The sequence below is a fragment of the Cherax quadricarinatus genome, chromosome 1 (assembly GCF_038502225.1).
Source record: "Cherax quadricarinatus isolate ZL_2023a chromosome 1, ASM3850222v1, whole genome shotgun sequence".
NCBI classification, from domain to species: Eukaryota; Metazoa; Arthropoda; class Malacostraca; order Decapoda; family Parastacidae; genus Cherax; species Cherax quadricarinatus.
In genome coordinates, this window is record NC_091292.1 from 97626684 (window position 1) to 97649813 (window position 23130).

A 23130-nucleotide genomic window follows, 5' to 3' on the forward strand; every position below is an offset into this window, starting at 1 on the left:
CAAGGGGCTAGTAACCCCTTTTCCTGTATACATTGCTAAAGTTAAAAAGAGAAACTTATCTTTTTGGGCCATCCTGTTTCGGTGGGATACGGCTGGTTTGTTGAAAGAAGAAAGAAAAGTTCCATTATCTCCATGGGTAAGTGAAACGGAATTCTTCCTCCTTAGGCCATGTGTGTCATAAGAGGCAACTAAAATGCCGGGAGCAAGGGGCTAGTAACCGCTTCTCCTGTATACATTGCTTAAGTTAAAAAGAGAAACTTTTTTTGGGGGGGCCACCCTGCTTCGGTGGGATACGGCTGGTTTGTTGAAAGAAGAAAGAGTGCCATTAGGGTGAATACATTACATGTTCTGTATAATTCATCTCCATATGCAATATAAAATAAAGAAATTAAGTGCAGTATACAATACATTACTATTGTATTACTATATATTTTGCGGTTGTTTACCAAATTTTCTTTCCACAGGAGCGGGATACCAAAATGAATTACCAGAACGTCAGTATAGTCCTCTCTCCCACAATGCAGATCTCGCACCGTGTTCTCAATGTTCTGTTCTTAAATCATCCGTATCTTTTTGGTAATGTAGTAATCAAAAGGTAAGAAAATGCTGAAGGGTATGTTTAGTTGTTTGTTAATGAAGAATAAAAGTCACAGTACTCTGGCTTGAACAATTCATAAATGACCCACACTTAGAAGAGCTTCCTCTCTTAAATGGGAGTTGTTTGTGAAATGCTTGTTAATATTAGTTAATGCTCACAGTTGCAACTGAATTAACAAAAAACTGTATCTAAATGTACAGTATACATTTCGCACATGGTTCTTGCACTTCCTGGTCATATATACACAGCAGTGTATACAGGTCTCCCTCAACATTCGCGAGGGTTAGGGGATCAAGAGCCTCGCGAATGTTGAAAAACCGTGAATGTTTGGTGCCCCAATATATTGTAGGGAAATATATTACAATACTGCTTCCTTAACTTGTTGAACCATGAATAATCATAAAATACATGAAAACGTCGTAAATTGTACTAAATATATACATGTTATGCTTTAATAATGTATGTTATTTAATAACATGTATGTTATTAAATACCACAGACTCCACCACTGCCTCCACCAATGCCTCCACCACTTCCTCAACCACTGCGAGTCCCTACTACCCTCCCTCCGACCCCCGCAACTGGCAGCCAGCCCTCCCACCACTCGGTGTGGTGAGTGTTTTGTTTGTTCATTATTTGCTATTAAACTACAGAATAAATAATGTAAACCCATTCATGACTGCATATTGGAATGGCTATTAGGAAAGGTATTAGACGGTGACATCGTGTGTTTACTCTTGAACACAGCAAAGAATCGAACATTTCTGCTATTGCTAATAATAAGAATAGTAATAATAACAATAATAATAATAATAATATTAATAATAATAATAATAATAATAATAATAATAATAAATACGATATAATTGAAGAAGGAAATTGTACAAAAATACGAGGGAGTGGTTGACAGTGTGACTTTGTTTATGCTGGAGTGAACATTAGTCTCCCTGCTCTTCCAAACATTTCACAATAATTCAGCGGTTGAGGCAGTGGTATTTAATAACATATATGTTATAAATAATAATAGTACATGTTATTATTAATGACATGTATTATTATTAACATGTATGTATTTAATAACATGTACAGTGGACCCCCGCATAACGATCACCTCCGAATGCGACCAATTATGTAAGTGTATTTATGTAAGTGCGTTTGTACGTGTATGTTTGGGGGTCTGAAATGGACTAATCTACTTCACAATATTCCTTATGGGAACAAATTCGGTCAGTACTGGCACCTGAACATACTTCTGGAGTGAAAAAATATCGTTAACCGGGGGTCAACTGTATGTTATAAATAATAATAGTACATATTAGTAATAACATGTATTATTATTAACATGTATGTTATTAAATACCATTGCCTCAATCACTGCCTCTACCACTCCAGTCACACTCAATCTACAAGCACCAAACACAATGAATTATTGTGAAATGTTTGGAAGAGCAGTGAGACTAATGTTCACTCCAGCATAAACAAAGTCACACTGACGATGTGTCAACCACTCCCTCGTATTTTTGTACAATTTCCTTCTTCAATTATATCATATTTATTTATTTTTTTTTTTTTAACAAGTCGGCCGTCTCCCACCGAGGCAGGGTGACCCAAAAAAGAAAGAAAATCCCCAAAAAGAAAATACTTTCATCATCATTCAACACTTTCATTACACTCACACATTATCACTGCTTTTGCAGAGGTGCTCAGAATACAACAGTTTAGAAGCATATACATATGAAGATACACAACATATCCTTCCAAACTGCCAATATCATATTTATTATTATTATTATTATTATTATTATTATTATTATTATTATTACTATTGTTATTATTAGCTGTAGCAGAAATGTTTAATTCTTTGCAGTGTTCAAGAGTAAACACATGATGTCACCGTCTAATACCTGTCCGAATAGCCATTCCAATATGCAGTCATGAATGGGTTTACATTATTTATACTGTAGTTTAATAGCAAATAATGAACAAACAAAACACTCACCACACCGAGTGGTGGGAGGGCTGGCTGCCAGTTGCAGGGGTCGGTGGGAGGGTAGTAGGGACTCGCAGGTGGCGGGAAACTTAAATATGATTTGGCGGCTGGGAATTTGTGAATGTGTGAAGCCCGTGAAAGTTGAAAATGTGATTGTTGAGGGAGACCTGTATATAAACTGAGAGCTTGCTTTATTCACTATCTTCATTCATTCAGTTATTAGCTTGCCAGAAGTGTGCTGACATCACAATACAAATTATCATCAATACTGCAACATCACCCCTCCAGAGTGTACTAACTGTACTTTCCACCTCCAGAACTTGAGTCTGGCTAACCCGCTTCCCTGAATCCCCACATAAATGTTACCTTTCTCACACTCCAACACCACCTCCAGTAAAACCCAATAAAACCTTCATACTATTATGTCAGCTTCCAAATAGTTGTATAGAAGTATTTACAAGTCTTGTAGAATATTTAGGCAGCATAGATGAATAAATGTTGATGAATATGTAACAGACTAACAGATTTCATTACTTCATATTAAACCCATTTTGTCATATATTTATTTTATTTATATATTTTTTTAAACATGCTTGTTGTCTCCCACCAAGGCAGGGTGACCTAAAAAAGAAACACTTTCATCATCATTCACACTATCATTGTCTTGTTAGGTCAAACACCTTGAGTGAAATGATTACTGAATGGCTTGTTCAGGCATTAGAGTAAATTATAAATACATTGTAATACAAAACAAAACAAAAAAACGTTTCTGCACATATTGAAACAAAATGAATTTTAAGATTGTTTTCTAAATATAGTTGTTTATGCCCTTTTATAACAAAATTTTTTGGCAAATTCTACTCTGTATGTTTTTTGCACTGGTTGTGTAGCATAAAATACTAATTATATTTATCTAGACATGTTGTTCTGTCAGATATATCCCTCCCATCCGAAGTAGTGGTGGCGAACGAACAATAGACCAGCTGCGAACAGTAGTAGAGATTGAAGAAGAGATGATGAAGCAAGAGTCTCTCTTAGGAAACCTTCATGCTCAAGTGGCAAGAGGAAATGTCTCAAGAAGGAAAGAGGAGAGACTCTGGGAAGCTCAGAGAATAGTTACTCTTTTGAAGGTACTGTATATTCACTTTCAGCAGATTACATGGAAATAATTAGTGTACACTTTACACCTACCATCCGACTTACGACCTGCTCGACTTACGACCGTGTTTTTTATGCCAAATTTCTGGGAAATAAACAACTATGTGTTGTACACAGTGTTTATCCTAAACCTTACAGTATAAAATACAGTACTAACAGCATAAAAAGTAAAGTAAAACATGAAATACCAAAATAAAACAATAAAATAAAGTCATTACAAAAATGTTTTGTTGATATTCAGTAGTAAAGTTTGACTTACGACCATTTCGACATACGACCGGTTTCTCGGAACCGAACTCAGTCGTAAGTCGGATGGTAGGTGTACTTGAATATTGTGCATTTGTATTTCATCAGGGTGTTACAGTAAGTATAAAGTTGCCAGGGAGTTCAAATTATAGTTTAGAAACGAAAATTTTAAATACAGTAGAATCCACGTATCCACTGATTTGGTATCTGCATTTTCAGTTATCCACAGTTTACTGTGGCCCAATAATACCTCTTAATTTTGCATAATAATAGCCCCAAAGCATGAAAGTAGAGAAGCTGTGAAGTGCTTCCCATCAGTGAAAAAGTGATAATTCTCCACTTAATGTGCATGATTTATCAATTAAACTTTACAATAGGTATGTGTAGGACTTATATACTATAGGGTTTTGCTACTATCTACGGTTTCTGTATCTGCGGCAGATCCTAGGAACTTGTCCCCTGCGGATACGGGGTCCTACTGTACTTCAAATAATGTATTTCTAGCAATTCACTATGTTTCTTTATTTAAATATTTAACCCTTTCAGGGTTGCCAGGCCCTCTCCGAGACTTGTTCTCAGGGTCGCCAATTTTTCAAAAAAAAAAAAGTATTTTTTCTTATGAAAAGATAATCTTTTCCCGATCATAATGACACCAAAAGTATGAAATTTGATGGAAAACTTACGGGATTAAGCTCTCGCGAAGCTAGCGGTCTCGATGATGTTTATGCATCGGCGATTTTGCCCACTTTGAGCCCTATTTTCAGCCAATTCCAGTGTTCTAGTCGACAAAAATCATAACTATTTCGCTAGAACTCCATTTTTTCTATCGAATGAGTACAAGAAACCACCCATTTGCCGATTTCAACTATCCAATACGGTGGTCAGAATTTAGCAATTTTGCCAATTTAACACAAATTTCAAAAGATGCCAATTTCCAAATAGGGTCCAGAATAAACAAGAAAGACATTCCTGGCACTAAAATAACATTTCCTCTGTTCATTAGTCATGTCCCCATGCCCCTCTTACATTCTTTTGCTTTCCACAAAAAATAGAAGATTTACTGTTATGCAGACTACTGCATTAGTGTAGAAATGGTATAAATAATATCGGCGCACTTGTGAAAGAATATTAGACTCACCAGTTGATGTGTATTGGATGCTTAGCATGATTTGTTTACTTTTGAACTTTGGTAAAAATCGAACATTTCTACTACTTTGAGCTCAATTTCAAGGTACTTTTCATTGTAAAACCAGTCAAAATCATCTCAATTTCTGTAATATGTCTTCCATTCTATAAAATGAGACCAGGAAAACTAGAATACAACAGTAAATACCATACGAAAATGCAGTGCAAAGTCGCTGTTTTAATCCAAAAACACGGTCAAAGTTTTTTTGTTCTCATTACACACTGTGTGCCGCAGGATTTTTTTTTATACTGAGCACACTGACCACATAGACCCATTCTTTCATATGTAGGCCTACCAGCTTTCTCTCACTAGATTTGAGGGCGCTAGAATTTAGGCGACTAGTACGTCAACCCTGGTGCGTAAGCCGTACCAGTATGGCTGAAACCCTGAAAGGGTTAAATATAAATTTATTATTTGTTTTCCTAGACTGAACTACATTTCCACCTCTTGTCATATATGTATTTATATAACTTTTCTCTTCCTCTTACTGCCTGTAAATTTTATTAGTATTGCTCTTAGATATTTTTAAATGAAATTAAATGGCATTTACACATATGACTAATAGTAGTTGATAAATGGAGCAATCTGCTTTGTAGGGCCATTGAAATAAAACTTTGGCTAGCTTTAAGTATAGGTTGGAGTGTGAGCAGGGTAATATTTAGTGAAGGGATTCAGGGAAACCAGTTAGTTTTATATAGCCGGACTAGAGTACTGGAAATGGGAAGTACGTACAATGCCTGCACTTTAAAGGAGGGGTTTGGGATATTGGCAGTTTGGAGGGGTATGTTATATATCTTTATATATGCTTCTAAACTGTTGTATATGGGCACCTCTGCAAAGTCATTGATTATGTGTAAGTGAGGTGAAAGTGTTGAATGATGATGAAAGTATTTTCTTTTTGGGGATTTTCTTTCTTTTTGGGTCACCCTGCCTCGGTGGGAGATGGCCGACTTGTTGAAAAAAAAAATTATTACAGCCTCTCCTCACTTAACAATGGAGCTCCATTCCTAAGACCACATCTGTAAATGAATTTATCACTAAGTGAGGAGCATACTATAATGGTAGTGGGTTTGTGTCAACCAACTTTGATATTGTTTTAATGTCACCTTTGCACTATTTATAACATTTCTGGTATATTTTTAAGTTTTTATGCAGTAGTGTACTGTATATTGAAATAAACAGAATAGAGAAAATCAGCTCTATTTAGGTGTAAATTGGTCAGAGAGCCCATCGTAAGTCTGAGGCATCTGTAAACGAGTACATCACTAAGTGAGGAGAGGCTGTATTAACACATTGGCCACTTCCCACCAAGGCAGGGTGGACTGAAAAAGAAAAACCATCATCATTCACTCCATCACTGTCTTGCCAGAGGCATGCTTACACTACAGTTATAAAACTGCAACATTAACACCCCTCTTTCAGAGTGCAGGCACTGTACTTCCGATCTCCAGGACTCAAGTCCGGCCTGCCAGTTTCCCTGAATCCCTTTATAAATGTTACCTTGCTCACACTCCTACAGCACATCAAGTCCTAAAAACCATTTGTCTCCATTCGCCCCAAGCTAACACGCTCACGCATGCTTGCTGGAAGTCCTAGCCCCTCGCACACAAAACCTCCTTTACCCCCTCCCTCCAACCTTTCCTTGGCAAACCCCTACCCTGCCTTCCCTCCACTACAGATTTTTACACTCTGTCATTCTGTTTTCGTCCCATCCTCTCTACATGTCTGAACTACCTCAGTAACCCATCCTAAGCCCTCTGGATAATGGTTTTGGTAGTCCTGCACTTCCTCCTAATCTCCAAACTACGGATTCTCTGCATTATATTCACACCGCATATTGCCCTCAGATGTGACATCTCTTCTGCCTCCAGCCTTCTCCTTGTTGCAACACTCACCACCCATGCTTCACACCCATATATGAGTGTTGGTATAACTATACTCTCATACATTCCCCACTTTGCTTCCATGGATAAAGTTCTTTGTCTCCACAGACTCCTCAGTGCACCTTTTTCCCCTCATTAATTCTGTGATTCACCTCATCTTTTACAGACCCATCTGCTGATATTTCTACTCCCAAATATCTGGAAACATTCACCTCCAATCTGATATTCAATCTTTTGTTACCTACCATACCACGGGCGGGATTTGAACCTGCGGTCAGAGAGTCTCAAAACTCCAGACTCTCTGACCGCGGGTTCAAATCCCGCCCGTGGTATGGTTTGTTTACAATCTTGTCATTACGATTTCGTGAGTCAGTTTTGTTACCTAATTTTTTTGTTAACCTCATCACCTTACTCTATTAGATAAATACAGTTCTATAACCGATGGACTTTGTTGCTGTTTCTGGAATTAATTTAGCAGTTTACCCAGTGGATCATAACAATAGCGGAATATTCTGTAATCATTGGACTTTGTGTATTGTGTCTGAAATCTATTATAAAACATTAGGGACAGTGTTGTAATCGCCCAAAAAATTATGCAGCTGCCACTATAGTGCACTGTGGTATGCTTTTGATTGGTGTATTTGACAGCAGCACAATTTAGTTTCAACTACATAAGTTATGTATTAAAGCACATGGAAATGAGTCTTATGGGTTATAATTTTCATTGAGTTCTCTCTCTAACTTTTTTTTCCTCTCTGAATAGAGAAAATTGAGATCAGCACAAAGGAGAGAAGAAGAAGAAAAGCAAAGAAGAAGAAATGGAAGTAGCAGAAAGGACGAATTGTCAGTTGAGTTTGAAAAGGAATCTACCTCGGAGGATTCCCAAAAAGACACAGATATGGAAAGAGAAGATGTATCCTCTAAAGAAGCTGCTTCAGATGACTCAAAGCATGGTAGTGAGAGTGAAAATAGTAGTGGACGCTCTAGAAAAATATCAAATTCAGAAAATAATGTGACGGTGGTGAATGTGAGTGCTGATTCTCTTAGTAGTAATGAGAGGGAGAAACAAAGTAATGATGACATTGGCAAAGATGGATCTCTTGTAACAAATTCAAGTGTAGTTCCTCCTCCACAACCTCCCACAGCAATTCCAGCCCTCCCTAAACCAGTGTCAGCACGAACTGAAAGAAGCAAAATAGCTCAAGCCTTACAAAGTGACACCAAAGAACAGACTAGCGAAAAACCTGCCCCAGTTGTTACAGAAGACACTAGTAGTGTGGAAGTTGTAGAGGAGGTGGTAGAAAAAATAACTCAGGCAGAAAAAGTAGTTCATGACTCAACAAAGAATCTCAGAGTGGAAGAACAACATGGACACGTTACTGTGATCCAGGTTGGTGTAGATATTAGTGGATCAGGAGAGGGACAATGTCACTCAGGTAATTCTCGACTTGATCAGTCTCAGGTACTGGTTAATCAGAGACCAGAAATGAAAAGATTAACTGTGGACAAAACTCCCCTGAGAGAAACACGGAGCCTGGATGATTCAAAACCCAAAGGTTAGTACAGTCATGAACATTTAAATATAAGAGTGTCATGTGTATTTTCATATTTTCAGTACTGTTTTTGGTCACTTTTCAAAAAAGGAAGCTTTTAGTCAATGTTCTTATAATATTTCTGAAATGTGTTTCAAAATTACCTGTTCAAGATTCTTGATAATGTTTCCAGGTGACAGTGAATATTTGGCACTGTTAACCCAACAAGCCATAGCTCAGGCTCACCACGAGGAGCTCTTGTCTATGAATCACGACCTGATGCGCAAACTGCAGGCAGAGCGGGCTGAGATCACCAGGCTGAGGGAGGAAATACAAGAAATGCAGACACTGTATGGTTATAGGTAAAAGCTATAAATATTGGCACTGTTTGTAGGTTTACAAAAAAGTCTAATTTCCTGTAGTATTCCTTATTTTCAGCAGTGAAGAGTTATTCCAGGACAGCTGGATTAGTGACTTAAAACTTTCTTCTCTCCAATTCATTAAATGTTATTAAAGTTTTTTTTCTGTAGCTTTATCTTGATTAGTTTTGGAGATCTTAGCCTAACTACTATTAGTAAATGGACAAAACTCAGATTCTCTGAACTCTATTTATACTTCACATTGCTCTCAAATATGAGATCTCATTTGCCTCTGTCCTCACTGCAACATTCAGAAGCCCATACCTCACACCAGTATAAAAGTGCTGGTGCCACTGTACTATGGTATATTATTTGTTTTTCTTCTATAGCTATAACTTCTTTCCATACCCCTCCACGGAGTTCCTTGATCCTGGTGAAGGGGCTCTTGTTCCAGAATTGAATCTGCCCTCCCCTCCCGTAAATCAAACCTGAATGCTTCCCATCCCCCAGGCTCTGTATGACCCTTAGCAGGTTTAGCACTCTCATGTGAGTGTAATAACAATCTTTCCACAGATGCCTCACCACACCTACCTTTTTCTCCTCATCTGTTGTAGCTCACCTCATTTATAGACCCATCTGGTTACATGACGACTCCTGAAAATCTAAATAGATCCACTTCCACCATACTCCCTCCAGTATGATATTCGTTCTTTCATTCCCTAGACTGTTTGTTTCCCTCATCATCTTCCTCTTTTTCTATGTTCGCTTTTAATTTCCTACTTTTACATAGCCCCCCAAGTTCATCCACCAACCATTGCAACTCGGAGGTAGGCAGTGGCAAAAGTCGTCAAGTGGGAATAAAGACACTGGTAACAGAGGATGCTTTTAATACAATGTTTTGCCCAAGGCTGGGCTTTATCAGCTATCTTGATAAAGTCCAACCTTGAGTGAAACATTGAAAGAATCCTCTGTTCCCAGTGTCTTTATCCCGACTTTGCAGCTTAGCTTCAGGATCTCCCAAAAAAACCCTGTCATCAGTAAAGAGCAACTGTGACAACTTTCACATTGTATCAGACAACATCTTGTAAACCCACATCTCTTCCCCAAACTATAGCATTCACTTTTTCAACCCCATCTATAAGTTTTTTTTTTTAACATGGCTGTTTCCCACTGAGGCAGGGTGACCCAAAAAGAAAGAAAAAACTTTCATCATTCAACACTTTCACCATCACTCATACATAATCACCATCTTTGCAGACACGCTCTGATACAACAGTATAGATGTCTCTCCAAGCTGCCAATATCTCAAACCCCTCCTTTAAAGTGCAGGCATTGTACTTCCCTTTTCTAGGACTCAAGTCCGGCTAACCGGTTTCCCTGAATCCCTTCACACTCCAACAGCTTGTCAGGTCCCAAAAACCATTTGTCTCCATTCACTCCTATCTAACACGCTCGCATGCTTGCTGGAAGTCCAAGCCCCTTGCCTACAAAACCTCCTTTACCCTGTCCCTCCAACCTTTTTGGGGACAACCCCTACCCCGCCTTCCTTTCCCTTCAGATTTACATGCTCTCCAAGTCATTCTACTCTGTTCCATTCTCTCTAAATGACCAAACCATCCCAACAACCCCTCTTCAGCCCTCTGACTAAATACATTTAGTAACTCCACACCTCCTAATTTCCACACTACGAATACTCTCCATAATATTTACACCACACATTGCCCTTAGACAGGACATCTCCACTGCCTCTAGCCGCCTCCTCGCTGCAGCATTTACAACCTGTGCTTCACACCAATATAAGAGTGTTGGTACCACTATACTCTCGTATATTCCCTTCTTTGCCTCCATCTGTAAGTATGTTAAAAAAAAAAAAACTATGGTGACATCATGCATTCCTGTCTTAGTCCTGCTTTCACTGGGAATTAGCCCTCTTACATACCCTAACCTGAGCCTCTTTTACTTCTTTTATTAACTCACCACCTATTCCATAATTTGCAACATCTGCCACAATGCTTCCCTATCCACACTATCATATGCATTTTCAGAATCTATAAATTTAACAACCAGCTACTTTCCCTTATCTAAGTATTCTTCACATATATGCTTCATTGTAAGCACTTGGTCTATACATCCCTACCCTTCCTAAAGCCTCCTTGCTGTTCTACAACCCTACTTGTTTTAACCTTAACTCTTTAATAATAATTTTACCATATTCTTTTTTTTTATGTTCTTAGTTGGCTTATCCACCTATATATAATTCTTACTTTCTCTCTTGGTCCCTTTTCCTTGTACAATGGAACTCTGCATGCCTTTTGCCATGAGGTTTTGTGTGCAAGGGGCTTGGACTTAGAGCAAGTATGTGTGTGCATGTTAGGAGTGAATGGAGATGAATGGTTTTTGGTACTCGACGAGCTGTTGGAGGGGGAGCAGGGTAATATTTTGTAAAGAGATTCAGGAAAACTGGTTAACCAGACTCAAGTTCTGGAAATGGGAAGTATAATGCCTTCACATTAACCCTTTCAGGGTCCGTCCCGTAGATCTACGGCTGGTCGGTGAGTGTCCAAACCGTAGATCTACGCCAAAATTCTAGCGCCGTCAAATTTAGCGCGAAAGCGCTCATAGGCCTACATATGAGAGAATGGGTCTGCGCGGTGGGTGTGCGCCGTAAACAAAAAATCTAGGCGCCTGCATAGCATTGTGGGAACGCCGGCTCAGTCACCCTTGTTCACCATGTCTCGTCGCAAGTCAGCTCTCACTCCCCGGAAAATTGGGACTCTCCTCTTCCTGTCTGATAGTTCTGACACTGATGGAAGTGGAAATGAAGACGAATTCTACGGCTTTGATGAGTTAGTGACCGAAAATAATGACCAGGATATCGATAATAGTGCAGAAAACCCCGACGATCCTCGACCTTCTACCTCTGGTGTGGGCACTCGTGACTCACGGTCGGTTGTTCCTAAACGTAAGAGAAAACTAATATTTTCCCGTGGCCTGGCCTCTGACTTCAGTAATGACGATGATTCTGACGTGGATTGTGATTTTATTGCGCTCGACGATCATTCGAGTAGTGATAGTGAGGAAACATATTCACCAGTGAAGCGTCGGTATGTGCGCCGCCGCATGCGCTCGGGTAGTGTACCCTATGCTATGCCCAGGGGACGGAGTACATCCCGTAGTACATCCCGGAGTACATCCCGTGGCCCTACACCCGTTTTAGGTAGTGATAGTGAGGATGATGTGGCTACACTTGGCATGGATGGGCCACAGACATCAGTGGATGGTGTTAGTGGGGCTGGTGGTGGTAGTGGCACCGCCATGCGTGACTCGCTGTGCCACGCGGGAACCCACGCTGCTGACTCGTCAGTTCAAGGACAAAGCGGAGCGTCACCCACCAGCCCGCCACAACCACCCGTACAACCAGCCTATGATGTCCAGTATCCACCAGCAAACCGTATCTGGGATTGGCAGCAAAATCCCAATTTTGTTCCCAGCCCTCACCACTTTGATGACTCGCAAAGTGGAATTCTACCTACCTGTCCCCTTGGAACCACGGCCAATGAACTGGAATTCTTTGAATTATTCTTTGACCAGCCATTGATGGAAACTATTGTCAGGGAAAGTAATAAGTATTTTCAGTACACCATGGCAAATACGATCTTATCACCACAGTCAAGACTACACAGGTGGAAAGAGACGACTGTTGCAGAAATGTATTTGCTTTTTGCAACAATAATGCTTATGCCTCACGTCTATAAGCATAATATAAAAGCATACTGGTCCACAGATCGGCTAATTTGTACCCCATCCTTCAGTGAAATAATACCAGTGAACAGGTTTATCTTACTCTTACGTATGTTGCACTTCTCTGACAAAACCAGGCCTGACAGAAGTGACAGGTTATACAAGATTAGAAATGTTTTCATGTATCTCAAACAAAAGTTCAGGATATACTTTTATCCATTCAAGAATCTTGTAATTGACGAGTCTTTGATTTTGTTCAAAGGTAGACTGTCATTCAAGCAGTATATACCGAGCAAGAGGAACCGCTTTGGTATAAAATTGTTTGTACTCTGTGATTGTGACAGTGGCCTGGTGTTGGATATTGTTGTATACACGGGTAGTAAAACATTGAAAGATACCAAGATGTTATTGGGTATATCAGGTGACGTAGTGAGAAACATGATGGCACCTTATCTTGGTAAGGGCCATACATTATATACCGATAACTGGTACACAAGCCCATTACTCAGTGATTTCATGCGAGTGAACAAGACAGATGTGTGTGGCACAGTGCGTTCTAATCGTAAACATATGCCCAGGCTCAACGCAGGTGTTCGTGGTGATGACGTGCAGGTGTTTACTGCCAATGACATCATGGCATTACGGTGGCATGACAAACGAGATGTCACATTGTTGACAACCATTCACCGTAATGAAATGCAAGACAGTGGCAAAGTTGATCGAGTGACTAATGAACATATTCGAAAACCAGTGACAGTGATTGATTATACACAAAACATGCGCTTGGTTGACAAGTGTGACATGCAGATTGGTTTTGTTGACTGTGTTCGTAAGAGTTACAAGTGGTACATGAAACTTTTCTTCCATCTCATGGACATTTCAATGCTGAATGCATATAATATGTACCAAATAAAGACTGGTAACAGACCACCGTATGGTGAATTTTGTTTGTCTGTTGTCAGACAACTCATAATGAAGTACCAGGTAACAACACCTGCAATACAACATGGTCCTCGAATTCATCACAATATACCCAAGCGTTTGAGAAGAGAAGGTGATCATTTCATAATACAGCTTCCTTCAACTCAAAAGAAATTTGCTCAGAAGAGATGCATTGTCTGTGCACAAACAAAACGACGGCAACAAAGACGCAAAGACACTCGGTTTATGTGTGAGGAATGTAAGGTGCCTCTGTGCATGGTGCCTTGTTTCAAGGAGTTCCACAAGCTCCAGCAGTTCTAAAACCATGTCCAGTGATTGTAAATATGTAAATATATGATAGAACATTAGTATTATACAATATTTGTGCATGTTTATTGTAATAAACAACAGTGGTAAACAATAATATGATAATAACTTTAGTGCGGTTATTGTGTTCAATACAGTGAGTTTATATATATAAATTATATACAGTATTGGTCTCTCAGGCCCCAAATGTTAGTAGGAATAGAAAAAAATTGGAAAAGAAAAGAAAAAACAACTAAAACAACAAAATAATATAATACGCGTATGTGGAATTCGTCGATGTTGCCGCCACCACATCATTTTCTACAAACTTCTTGGCACTGTATCTCGGTAAGTACTGATCAGATTCTAATTTTTTTTTGTTTTATTACCTTCACAAAAATATGCTCTTTAATTCTGTAAGAAAAAATAATTTTTTTTTTTTTTTCAAAATTTCTTGGACACTGGTGCGTGACTTCAGATTTTGGCCTTGGACCCTGAAAGGGTTAAAGGGGTTTGGGATATTGGCTGTTTGGAATGACGTCTGAACTGTCGTATCTGGGCACCTTTGCAAAGATAGTGATTATGTGTGAATGATGGTGAAGTTTTTTTTTTTGTCATCCTGCCTCGGAGGGAGACAGTCGACGTGTTAAAAAAAAAATACACCAACCACTCCAAAACTATATCCCCACCTGCTTTTAACATCTCTGTCTTAATCCCCATCTGTCCTAACTGCTTTATCCTCTTTCAGTCTATCCACTGTCTTATGCACTTTCCTTACACTCCATTATGGCTCTTCCTTCTATTCCTCCCTGCCAGTGCATGCAATCACTGCCTCCCTTTCTTCATCAACATTTAATAGTTCTTAAAAATATTTTCTCCTCTTCCCAGTGCCTGCGCCTCTCCATCTAACATCTCCCCTCTTTCATTTTTATATGCTAAATCCATTTGCTCCTCAGGTTTTTTCAGCCTATTAATCTCCCTTCTAAACTACAAATTCTTGGCAAAATTAGCTGGTAGATCCTCACCCATTCTCTCATTGGCTCTCATTTTGCATTCCTCCACACCTGTTTGTATGTTGCTGTATTACCTTTGGTATAAAAAGTCAAGAGACACATTTGTTGCTCTAGGCTTTGACTGTTAATGTCCACTCACTACATTGGCAGGTTTTTGTGCATTTATGCATGCATATGTATAGTAATTATTTTCACATAATCCTCAGGACGTACTCATATGACAGCAGTGAGACCGAGGGTAGTGAAAGTGACGGGGAAAGCGATACAGAAGAGGAGATGTTGACTCAACTCTCCTCAGTTACAAAAGCGAATGCTTCGCTTCAGGTAATATAATTAAATTTGTCACTTTCACCTGCTTCACACTGATCCATGTAAAGTTCTTAAGATTTAGTATAACTTCCCTTTTTTTCCATTCTTCCTAGAAGTCTTCAATTTTGGAGGGTATCTTAGCAGTTTCAAAAACTCTGAATCTATGAACTCTGACTAGGGAGGAGTGAGTATATGGACCCAGCTATGGTGCTGGGTCTCCAGAACACTTGAGGAACCTCCTGGTAACACTCCCACCATGAAAGCTTGCTCTCCTTTGTGCAGAACCTATGCTGCCTTTTAGTAAGGGATTTAGATAATGATAGGGCTGATTTAAATTTTTCTTTTAGGAATTGCAGTTCTATGTAATACAAAAGAAATAATGATAAATCTGGACAATTACAAACAATGAGGAAAGTATTATGAAGAACCTAATGCATTGTAGTTTATTGATATGAATGCCCAAGTCTGTTTTGGAGTAAAATGATTGTAGAAGATGGGGACAATATTTTCAGTTAATTGGAGGGAAATAAATAAGTGTTGTTCACATAGCTGCATTCAGCCTGGATACTGTATTAGTATTTTATGAATTTAGAATGTTGATGGCATTTTTATACTGTATATACTATAATTTTATGTATGTTTTTTTTAATAATTTTATTGTAATTTCTTATTTGTTTAAATTTGGTACCATGCTAGGACTATACGGTATTTTTTCTTTTAATGCATTGGCTATTTCCCAGTGAGACAGGGTGACCCGAAAAAGAAGAAATACTTTCATTATCACTTACTCCATCACTGTCTTGCCAGAGGCATGCCAATACTACAGTTCAAAAACTGCAACATGTCTCACCCTGCCTTGGCAGGAGATGGTCACTGTATTAAAAAATATAAATTGTGTTATAACATCTATTTTTACTGCCCAGGAGGAAAATATGGCTCTTACACGTCGCATACAAGAGGAGCGTGATGCTGTGGTGCATCTTCGAGTCCAGCTCCAGCAGGCTCATTGGAAATGCTTCCCGCATCAATCGCCAATTGCACCTATCTGCTAGTTTGTGTTACTAGTACCCTTTTTTATTCAAATTTCATAATTTTCCATTCCCTCATCTTGGGAGTATGTCATGGCTGTTATTAGGGTAGGGCCTCCATGAACTGAATATACTGACATACTGAAGTATAAGTATTGTATTATACATGATATAAAGATCATGCCTCAATTATATCTTTTGTAATGAAAGATTTTTTTAATTGGGGCCCCAAATCCCTAAAGGTCTCAGAACTAACTTAGCCAGTAAGTATGTTTTGAGGTTATGTATATTTTCATAACATGATGTAAATTTTTCATGTCATTATCAAATGATCATTTTCATTAACAATAGAAATAGTATGAATGCAATTGAAAATCAAATCTTGTTTCAGCCTGTATCAAAATGTCTTAGTTTTGTACATTTTTAAATATGAGATGAGTGGAATTTTTGTTGTCAGAAATGTCCATAGCACTTAAATGGATTAAACAAAGCTATGTAGTTTTTAGTTTTGGCACATGATTTTTCACCTTCATCAGCAGCCTCCAACAAGATATTAATTTTAGTGAGGGTATGGCAACATTGTGGCCACCCTAATCAATACCAGTCCATTATTATTTAAAAAAAATCATAAAGGTTTCTTTTACAGCTATTTTCTTATATGATGTTTCTAAATGTAGAATGAAGTGGTATCATGTAAGTCTAAACTTGAGTTGTGTACTTACATATCATAGTAGGCAGCAGGCTAAGATAGGTAATGAATACTCCTCTTTGAGCAGCACTATACTAGTTGATTTTCCATAAGAAAGCAAGCAATGAAATGTCCAAGAAACAGAAAAATGCTGCCTGTTTTACTCCAATATTAGCAGTAATTGTTTAGAAACTGGAGACAGTAAGTAATGTATAGTACATAGGAAGTGCCAAATGACAATTTTAATGTTATTCCTATGTCAAGGTAGATATTTTTAGGAGTTCCATGATTTCATAGTTTTGGTATCTCGTCTTACTCGAATTACCAAAGCAAGTTGAGGAATGAGTGCTGCAAAGTGAATTTTCGGAACTTTTTATACTGTTTTTCTACATAGCAAGGATAAGGTTTCCTAACTACCATAATTTGTTGCAAGGCTGGAATTTCTTACTTGGAGTATTTAATTATACTATTATGGATGAGCTTTTACTTGTTAGAAGATACATTTTTTTTCAGAATATATGGTGGTTTTAAAGAAGTGATATATCATTCTCTCTGGTTATTGTATTGTATGATAATTGGCAAGAGAATTACCCCAAAACAGCCATCAAGAGTGCCTACTATAAATTACTGTTTATCTACCTGGGGTACTTATTTTCAAACATTATCAAATTGTTGTCAGCAAATGTATTAAGCTTACCAGTTGTTACTGCTCTTGCACAACCCACAGTCTAATAGAATATGTCCCCTTCATAGTGTATATAATAAAAGATGATAAATTATGGTAATGCCAGTTTAACCTGGAGAATGAGGAGGTTTTCTACACTTTGATTCATAAAGTGTGTGTGTGTTGTCTTGGTATTACATGTACTGTGTTACTTTTTGTCACAGACCTCAACATGAGTGGTTGTCTGCACACTGCTAGGTGCAGCATGAAGATTTATATTTACTTGATCTGCCAGGTGGAACTTCTAACATGATATAGGGAATCTCTAGGTGAAAAAGTGTGTAAAAGCAAAAAATCTCAGTCAAGAGTAGGTATTGCTAAACTTTATTCATTATGGGAAGGTTGCTTTAAAACTCAGGTAAATTGTTCATGTCCAGAGCAGGACAGGTATCACATAATATGCAAGATTTCTTTTCTTTGATACACTTGTCACTTTTTTTCCACAATATTATTTTTAGATTGCAATAAAATCTAGAAAAAAATTACTTGTACCTAGAACTAGAAAAATTCATTGCTGATTAAATTGTAAATTATATTTTCTTACTTAAATGGTATAATTCAACATTACTGTTTGTTTATTGCTATTTCTCTTAATAAAATTGAAGCAACTGAAAATGAATGTTTAGCAAATGCAATCAAATCCCACTTGCCAGACAGACAACTCATTTCTGAAGCTAATGTTGAAACCTATAATGTTTATAAACTATCTTATAACTTCTGAAAATATTTAAGCCATAACTACATTTACAGTAAAAGGGTGATACCTGTATCTAAGATTGTGATAAAATATTTCCTTCTTAACAGTAATTGTTTAATAATTTTCTATATATATTTGTTTCATTAAATAGGTCTTTTGTATAGCTGCATCTTTCATGATTATCATATACAATATTTGCTTTACCTTTCTTTATAATTTTAAGTTAATTATTGCATGACTAATTGGAGTAACTTTTGTATTGTAAGTCATCTCTAAATTGGAGTCATTATCTAATGTTTTACCACAAAGCTTTAATACTGTACTGTATATATAATCAAGCATTTGAGAGGTGAAAACCCTTAACATACATACCAGTAACTCTAATTTATTTTTTCTGTCCATTGATTATAAATGATTTGAGCATCTTGATGAACTAAATGGAAAAGCAAGGTTATCAGTGAAACATTAATGGCAAATGAGAATCATGGCTGTGTTGAAAGAGAGAGAGAGGTTTGGGGAACAGAAAGAAAAAGGAATGAAAGCATCAGTAGTCTACAGCAACTATGAAATTAATATGTTGTAAATATTCCATGTACTGATTGTTAAAAAGTTATGAGAAATGTTTTATTTAAATATAGATTTTTGTTCTCAGTTACTAGAAACCTGAACTGCAGAGTTAGTTGTCATCTGTGGATGTCAGAACAGTCTTAGAAAGATGTGAATGTTAGAGATTACAGGATGTGTTACTTTAGAAAAGTTTGCCTTGAAAAGGTCTACTGTCGTTCTTGAAGAACTAAGGTGTGAAATGATAGTTTCTGAGATATATAAAAATTCAGCAGATCATTAATTTTACTATTATTCGAATCCTGTTATCTCTGAATACTTCTGTTAATTATACCATTGTTGTCATGACAGCTATGTTTTCTTGGAAAGAGTGTATAAATATTTCTGTTGATATGATGATTTTTTTTTTTTTTTTTTTTTTTTTTTTTTTTTTTTTTTTTTTTTTTTTTTTTTTTTTTTTTTTGTCAGCTTTACCCCATTCCTGTTAAACTGAGTTAAAAAATATGATCTTCATTAGAAAAACTTAAGCAAGATTGATCATTAATAAAATTCTGTGTCCTAATGCCATCTCTCTTCATTCAGAATAGTTAGACATAGACACACACATGTCTTTCTTTTTGCAGCTTAGATGAACAGACATATGAAAAGCATACCTAAAAAAACAAGTACAGAAAGCACGCACGAAAAAGCGCTCGTAAAAACTGAAAAACGTTCCCAAAAACACAGGTTATAAGCTTTAACCTACAGGAACCCCTCAAGGAGGCTCCTTGATACTGGTGAGGGGCTCTTGATTTAGGGAATTGGATCTGCTCCAGTTCCATGAATTGAGCCTGAATGCCTTCCATCCCCCCTACCCACAGGCTGTATAATCCTAAGGGTTTAGCACTCCTCCATGATTATAATTATAATAAGCTACAGGGAGAGGCTAGTGGAAATGAATGTAATGACACTGGAGGGCAGAAAAAGCAAGGGAGACATGATAACAGCATGCAAAATATGCAGAGGCATTGATAGGGTAGACTGGGATAGGTTGTTTGAGAGGTGAGAAACAAATACTCGGGGCACAGCTGGAAGTTTGACACGGATGAGCCACAGGGATGTAGGGAAGTATTTTTCCAGTCTCAGTGTGGTTGGCAAGTGGAATGATTTCAACAAGGAAGTGGTGGAGGCAGGCTCCATACAAAATTTTAAGAGTAGGTACGGTAGGGCCCACGAGGTTAAGAGAGAGAGTGAATCTGGCAAGTGCCGAGTTGAGAGGTAAAACCTGGGGCTAAGACTTGTATAGATGAATGCATATAGGTGAAAAACAAACACACAAACACACACACACACACACACACACACACACACACACACACACACACACACACAGACAGACAGTTGGAAGCTGAAGACACAGATGAATCACAGGGATGTTAGGAAGTATTTCTTCAGCCACAGAGTAGTCAGTAAGTGGAATAGTTTGGGAAGCGATGTAGTGGAGGCAGGATCTATACATAGCTTTAAGCAGAGGTATGATAAAGCTCACGGCTCAGGGAGAGTGACCTAGTAGCGATCAGTGAAGAGGCGGGGCCAGGAGCTCGGACTCGACCCCCGCAACCTCAACTAGGTGAGTACACGCACACGCACGCGCGCAGGCGCATAACTAAGTCGGACATGCACATACTTCTTGGACTACAGTTGATTCATTTACACAATTATTTCATCCCTACACCCATTTTTTGTATGAATTATCAACTTACTTCCTTCTATAATATCATGGTTTTATACTTGGCTTATAATAGCTTGATTTATAGAAGGATGTCTTAGTAAAGGTTTTTTTTTTTTCACTAATGTGAGTGTATATGTCTTGTCAGTGTTCTCACTGGTTCAGGTCACTGATTTGTTTAACTAGTTAGAACTACTGTCTGTAGGTATACTGTATGTATATGCATGGAGCTGTAGCATATAAATGCAACAAATTAATACTGTACTTAATTTTATATGCTCTCACAAATCTCTCTTGAAAGTTTAAAAAAGAAAAAAATGGATATTATGCCATGGCTGACTTTAATTGCAGAAATGCTAATTGCCTGACAAGCTCTGATAAATTGCAGGTTTGTGTCAGAACCTCTGCTCTGCTCTGAATATTGTAAAGCTCATATTGAAGTGAAGATCCCTGGTTATTTGAGACATATAATGCACTGTACTAAGTAAAGTTTCTTAATTGGCTGGTGTGTATGGTGTATTAAGTAGCCCTCTTAATTTATTTTTCATGTGACATCAACCCTTTCACAGCACAGTAAATATTTACTTAGTTTGAAAAGCCTATATTGGGCATCTCTACCTAATTTTAAGCTTAACCTAACCAAATTGCATCTTCAGATTGCACAAAATCAAGAAATTCATAAGGAACACAAAATGAAAAATGGTATCTGTCACAGTTACTTCAGTGCTGTAAGTTATGATGTTACAGGCTTCCAAAAGCTCAGCCACTTGGAGAGCTTGCAGCTATGGTAGCATTTCTGTATGGGTAAGCCTTGATTTAAGTAGCCTTATAAGTTGACCCTTTGACCTTGAGACAATGCATCATTCCACACCTCTATATACAGTACATAAAGAAACTACCTTAATGAAGTTGCTCATCTTTTTCAAAAGTAAAAAAAAAAAAGGTTACATTTCCTTACAAAAGCTGAATTGCTTAATAATCAGCATATGTCACAACAGAGAATGTCTACACCAGGAAATTACAGATATAGCTAGAATAGAAATTAAAACATTCATGGCAAATAGAAGAAGCACAAAAGAGACAAAAAGCATTTCAAGATACTGGAATAACCCAAACTACTTTTTCACATATGCTAAATCCTCTTGCAATACTGGATGCCTACTCAGAAGACTTGTATACAGAAAACAACAGAAAAATGAGTGAAATTCTGAAAGAAATATGAATATGTCCAGTTAGTGTACTAATACTATGTATATTTATTTTTTCATAAATTCAGCCAACCCTACAAAATATGTATTTGACATGCACTAATCTTTCAGATTTCATAAGGGAAGAGCAATTACTCCATGGTCTCATTTGTCAAATGCCTTTGTTCAATACCCATATAGATTACATCAGCATTTTGTCTTTCTTGTGAGGTCTTCATAATTTTGTAAGTGATCTAATAGTTGTGATAGGTAGAATCCTCCTGCTTCAAAGCTATGTTGACTTGGGTTGTGTAGTTCATGTTCCTCCATAAAGTCAGTAATTTGGCATCTCGGAATCCTTTTAAAGATTTGTATGTGTAATATTATTGCTACTGGTCTAGAGGAGGCTTCTGCCTATGAAAACTATTAAATCACAATTACAAAATTATGGAGGCCTCAGTAGGAAGAGAAAATGTTGATGTAATTTACACGAGTTTTGCAAAGGCATTTGACAGATGAGACCATGGAGTAATTCCTTATTAAATGAAGTCAATAGGTATAACAGGAAAACAGGGAAATGGATATTCAGATTTCTGTCAAACCAATCACAAGGAGTGGTAGTAAACAAAAGTCCAGTCTTGGCAAAGTAAAAAGTTCAGTACCCCCAAGGCATGGTCCTAACACCATTACTATTTCTCATCCTCATAGCGGACATAGACAGTAACACCAATGAATGTTTATTTTTTCTGCTCTAGTATTATTTTTGCCTTGCCTTTTATTAAAAGTCGCCTCTTTTAAATTGGAATGCTTTGAAATGGACCAATTATATTAAATGAGGCTTGACTTTATTGTATGTCAGGCACAGCATAACATCCACCTTGAAAAAAAAAATTTGGAAATATAATTTAACTTACATCAAGTCACTTTTTCTTCTCTTTTACAACATTGAATAATCTAAAGATCACAGAGAGTGTTGTAGTTGAGAGTAAGGAGAGAGTCCTAACTTTTGTTCACATGAAACTTCACTATCTGAATCTTAACAGTTTTAAATACATTTTACCTTTGACCTCAGGTTTTATAAATAAGTCAAATTTATTACTAAGGGAGCTGTGTGTGAATGCCTCAAATGTCCAAGTGTAAGACAAATTTTGTTCATAAAAGTATATTGCATAATATTGTCTTAATCATCATGTGTTGTAGATATTTGATTAGTTATTTCTGTATTCTATTGGTTAAGCTATTGTTAGTTGCCTAAACCACATTGCACTACTAGGATGCTGGGTGTATATATC

The 23130-nt window shown here is 37.5% G+C and overlaps 1 protein-coding gene across 6 annotated transcripts in view; it reads left to right on the top strand.

Moving 5' to 3' along the window:
- Positions 1-21653, top strand: part of LOC128689332 (ralA-binding protein 1) — an 87424-nt gene extending 65771 nt beyond the window's left edge. For all 6 annotated transcript variants that reach the window (XM_070084991.1, XM_070084983.1, XM_070084984.1 and 3 more), the window contains 6 exons: positions 465-595; positions 3523-3718; positions 7825-8617; positions 8787-8955; positions 15140-15257; positions 16166-21653. In XM_070084991.1, the coding sequence (XP_069941092.1) occupies positions 465-595; positions 3523-3718; positions 7825-8617; positions 8787-8955; positions 15140-15257; positions 16166-16294 (1536 nt within the window). In that variant the 3' untranslated portion in view covers positions 16295-21653. The remainder of the gene's footprint in view (positions 1-464; positions 596-3522; positions 3719-7824; positions 8618-8786; positions 8956-15139; positions 15258-16165) is intronic.
- The last annotated feature ends 1477 nt before the right edge of the window (positions 21654-23130 follow it).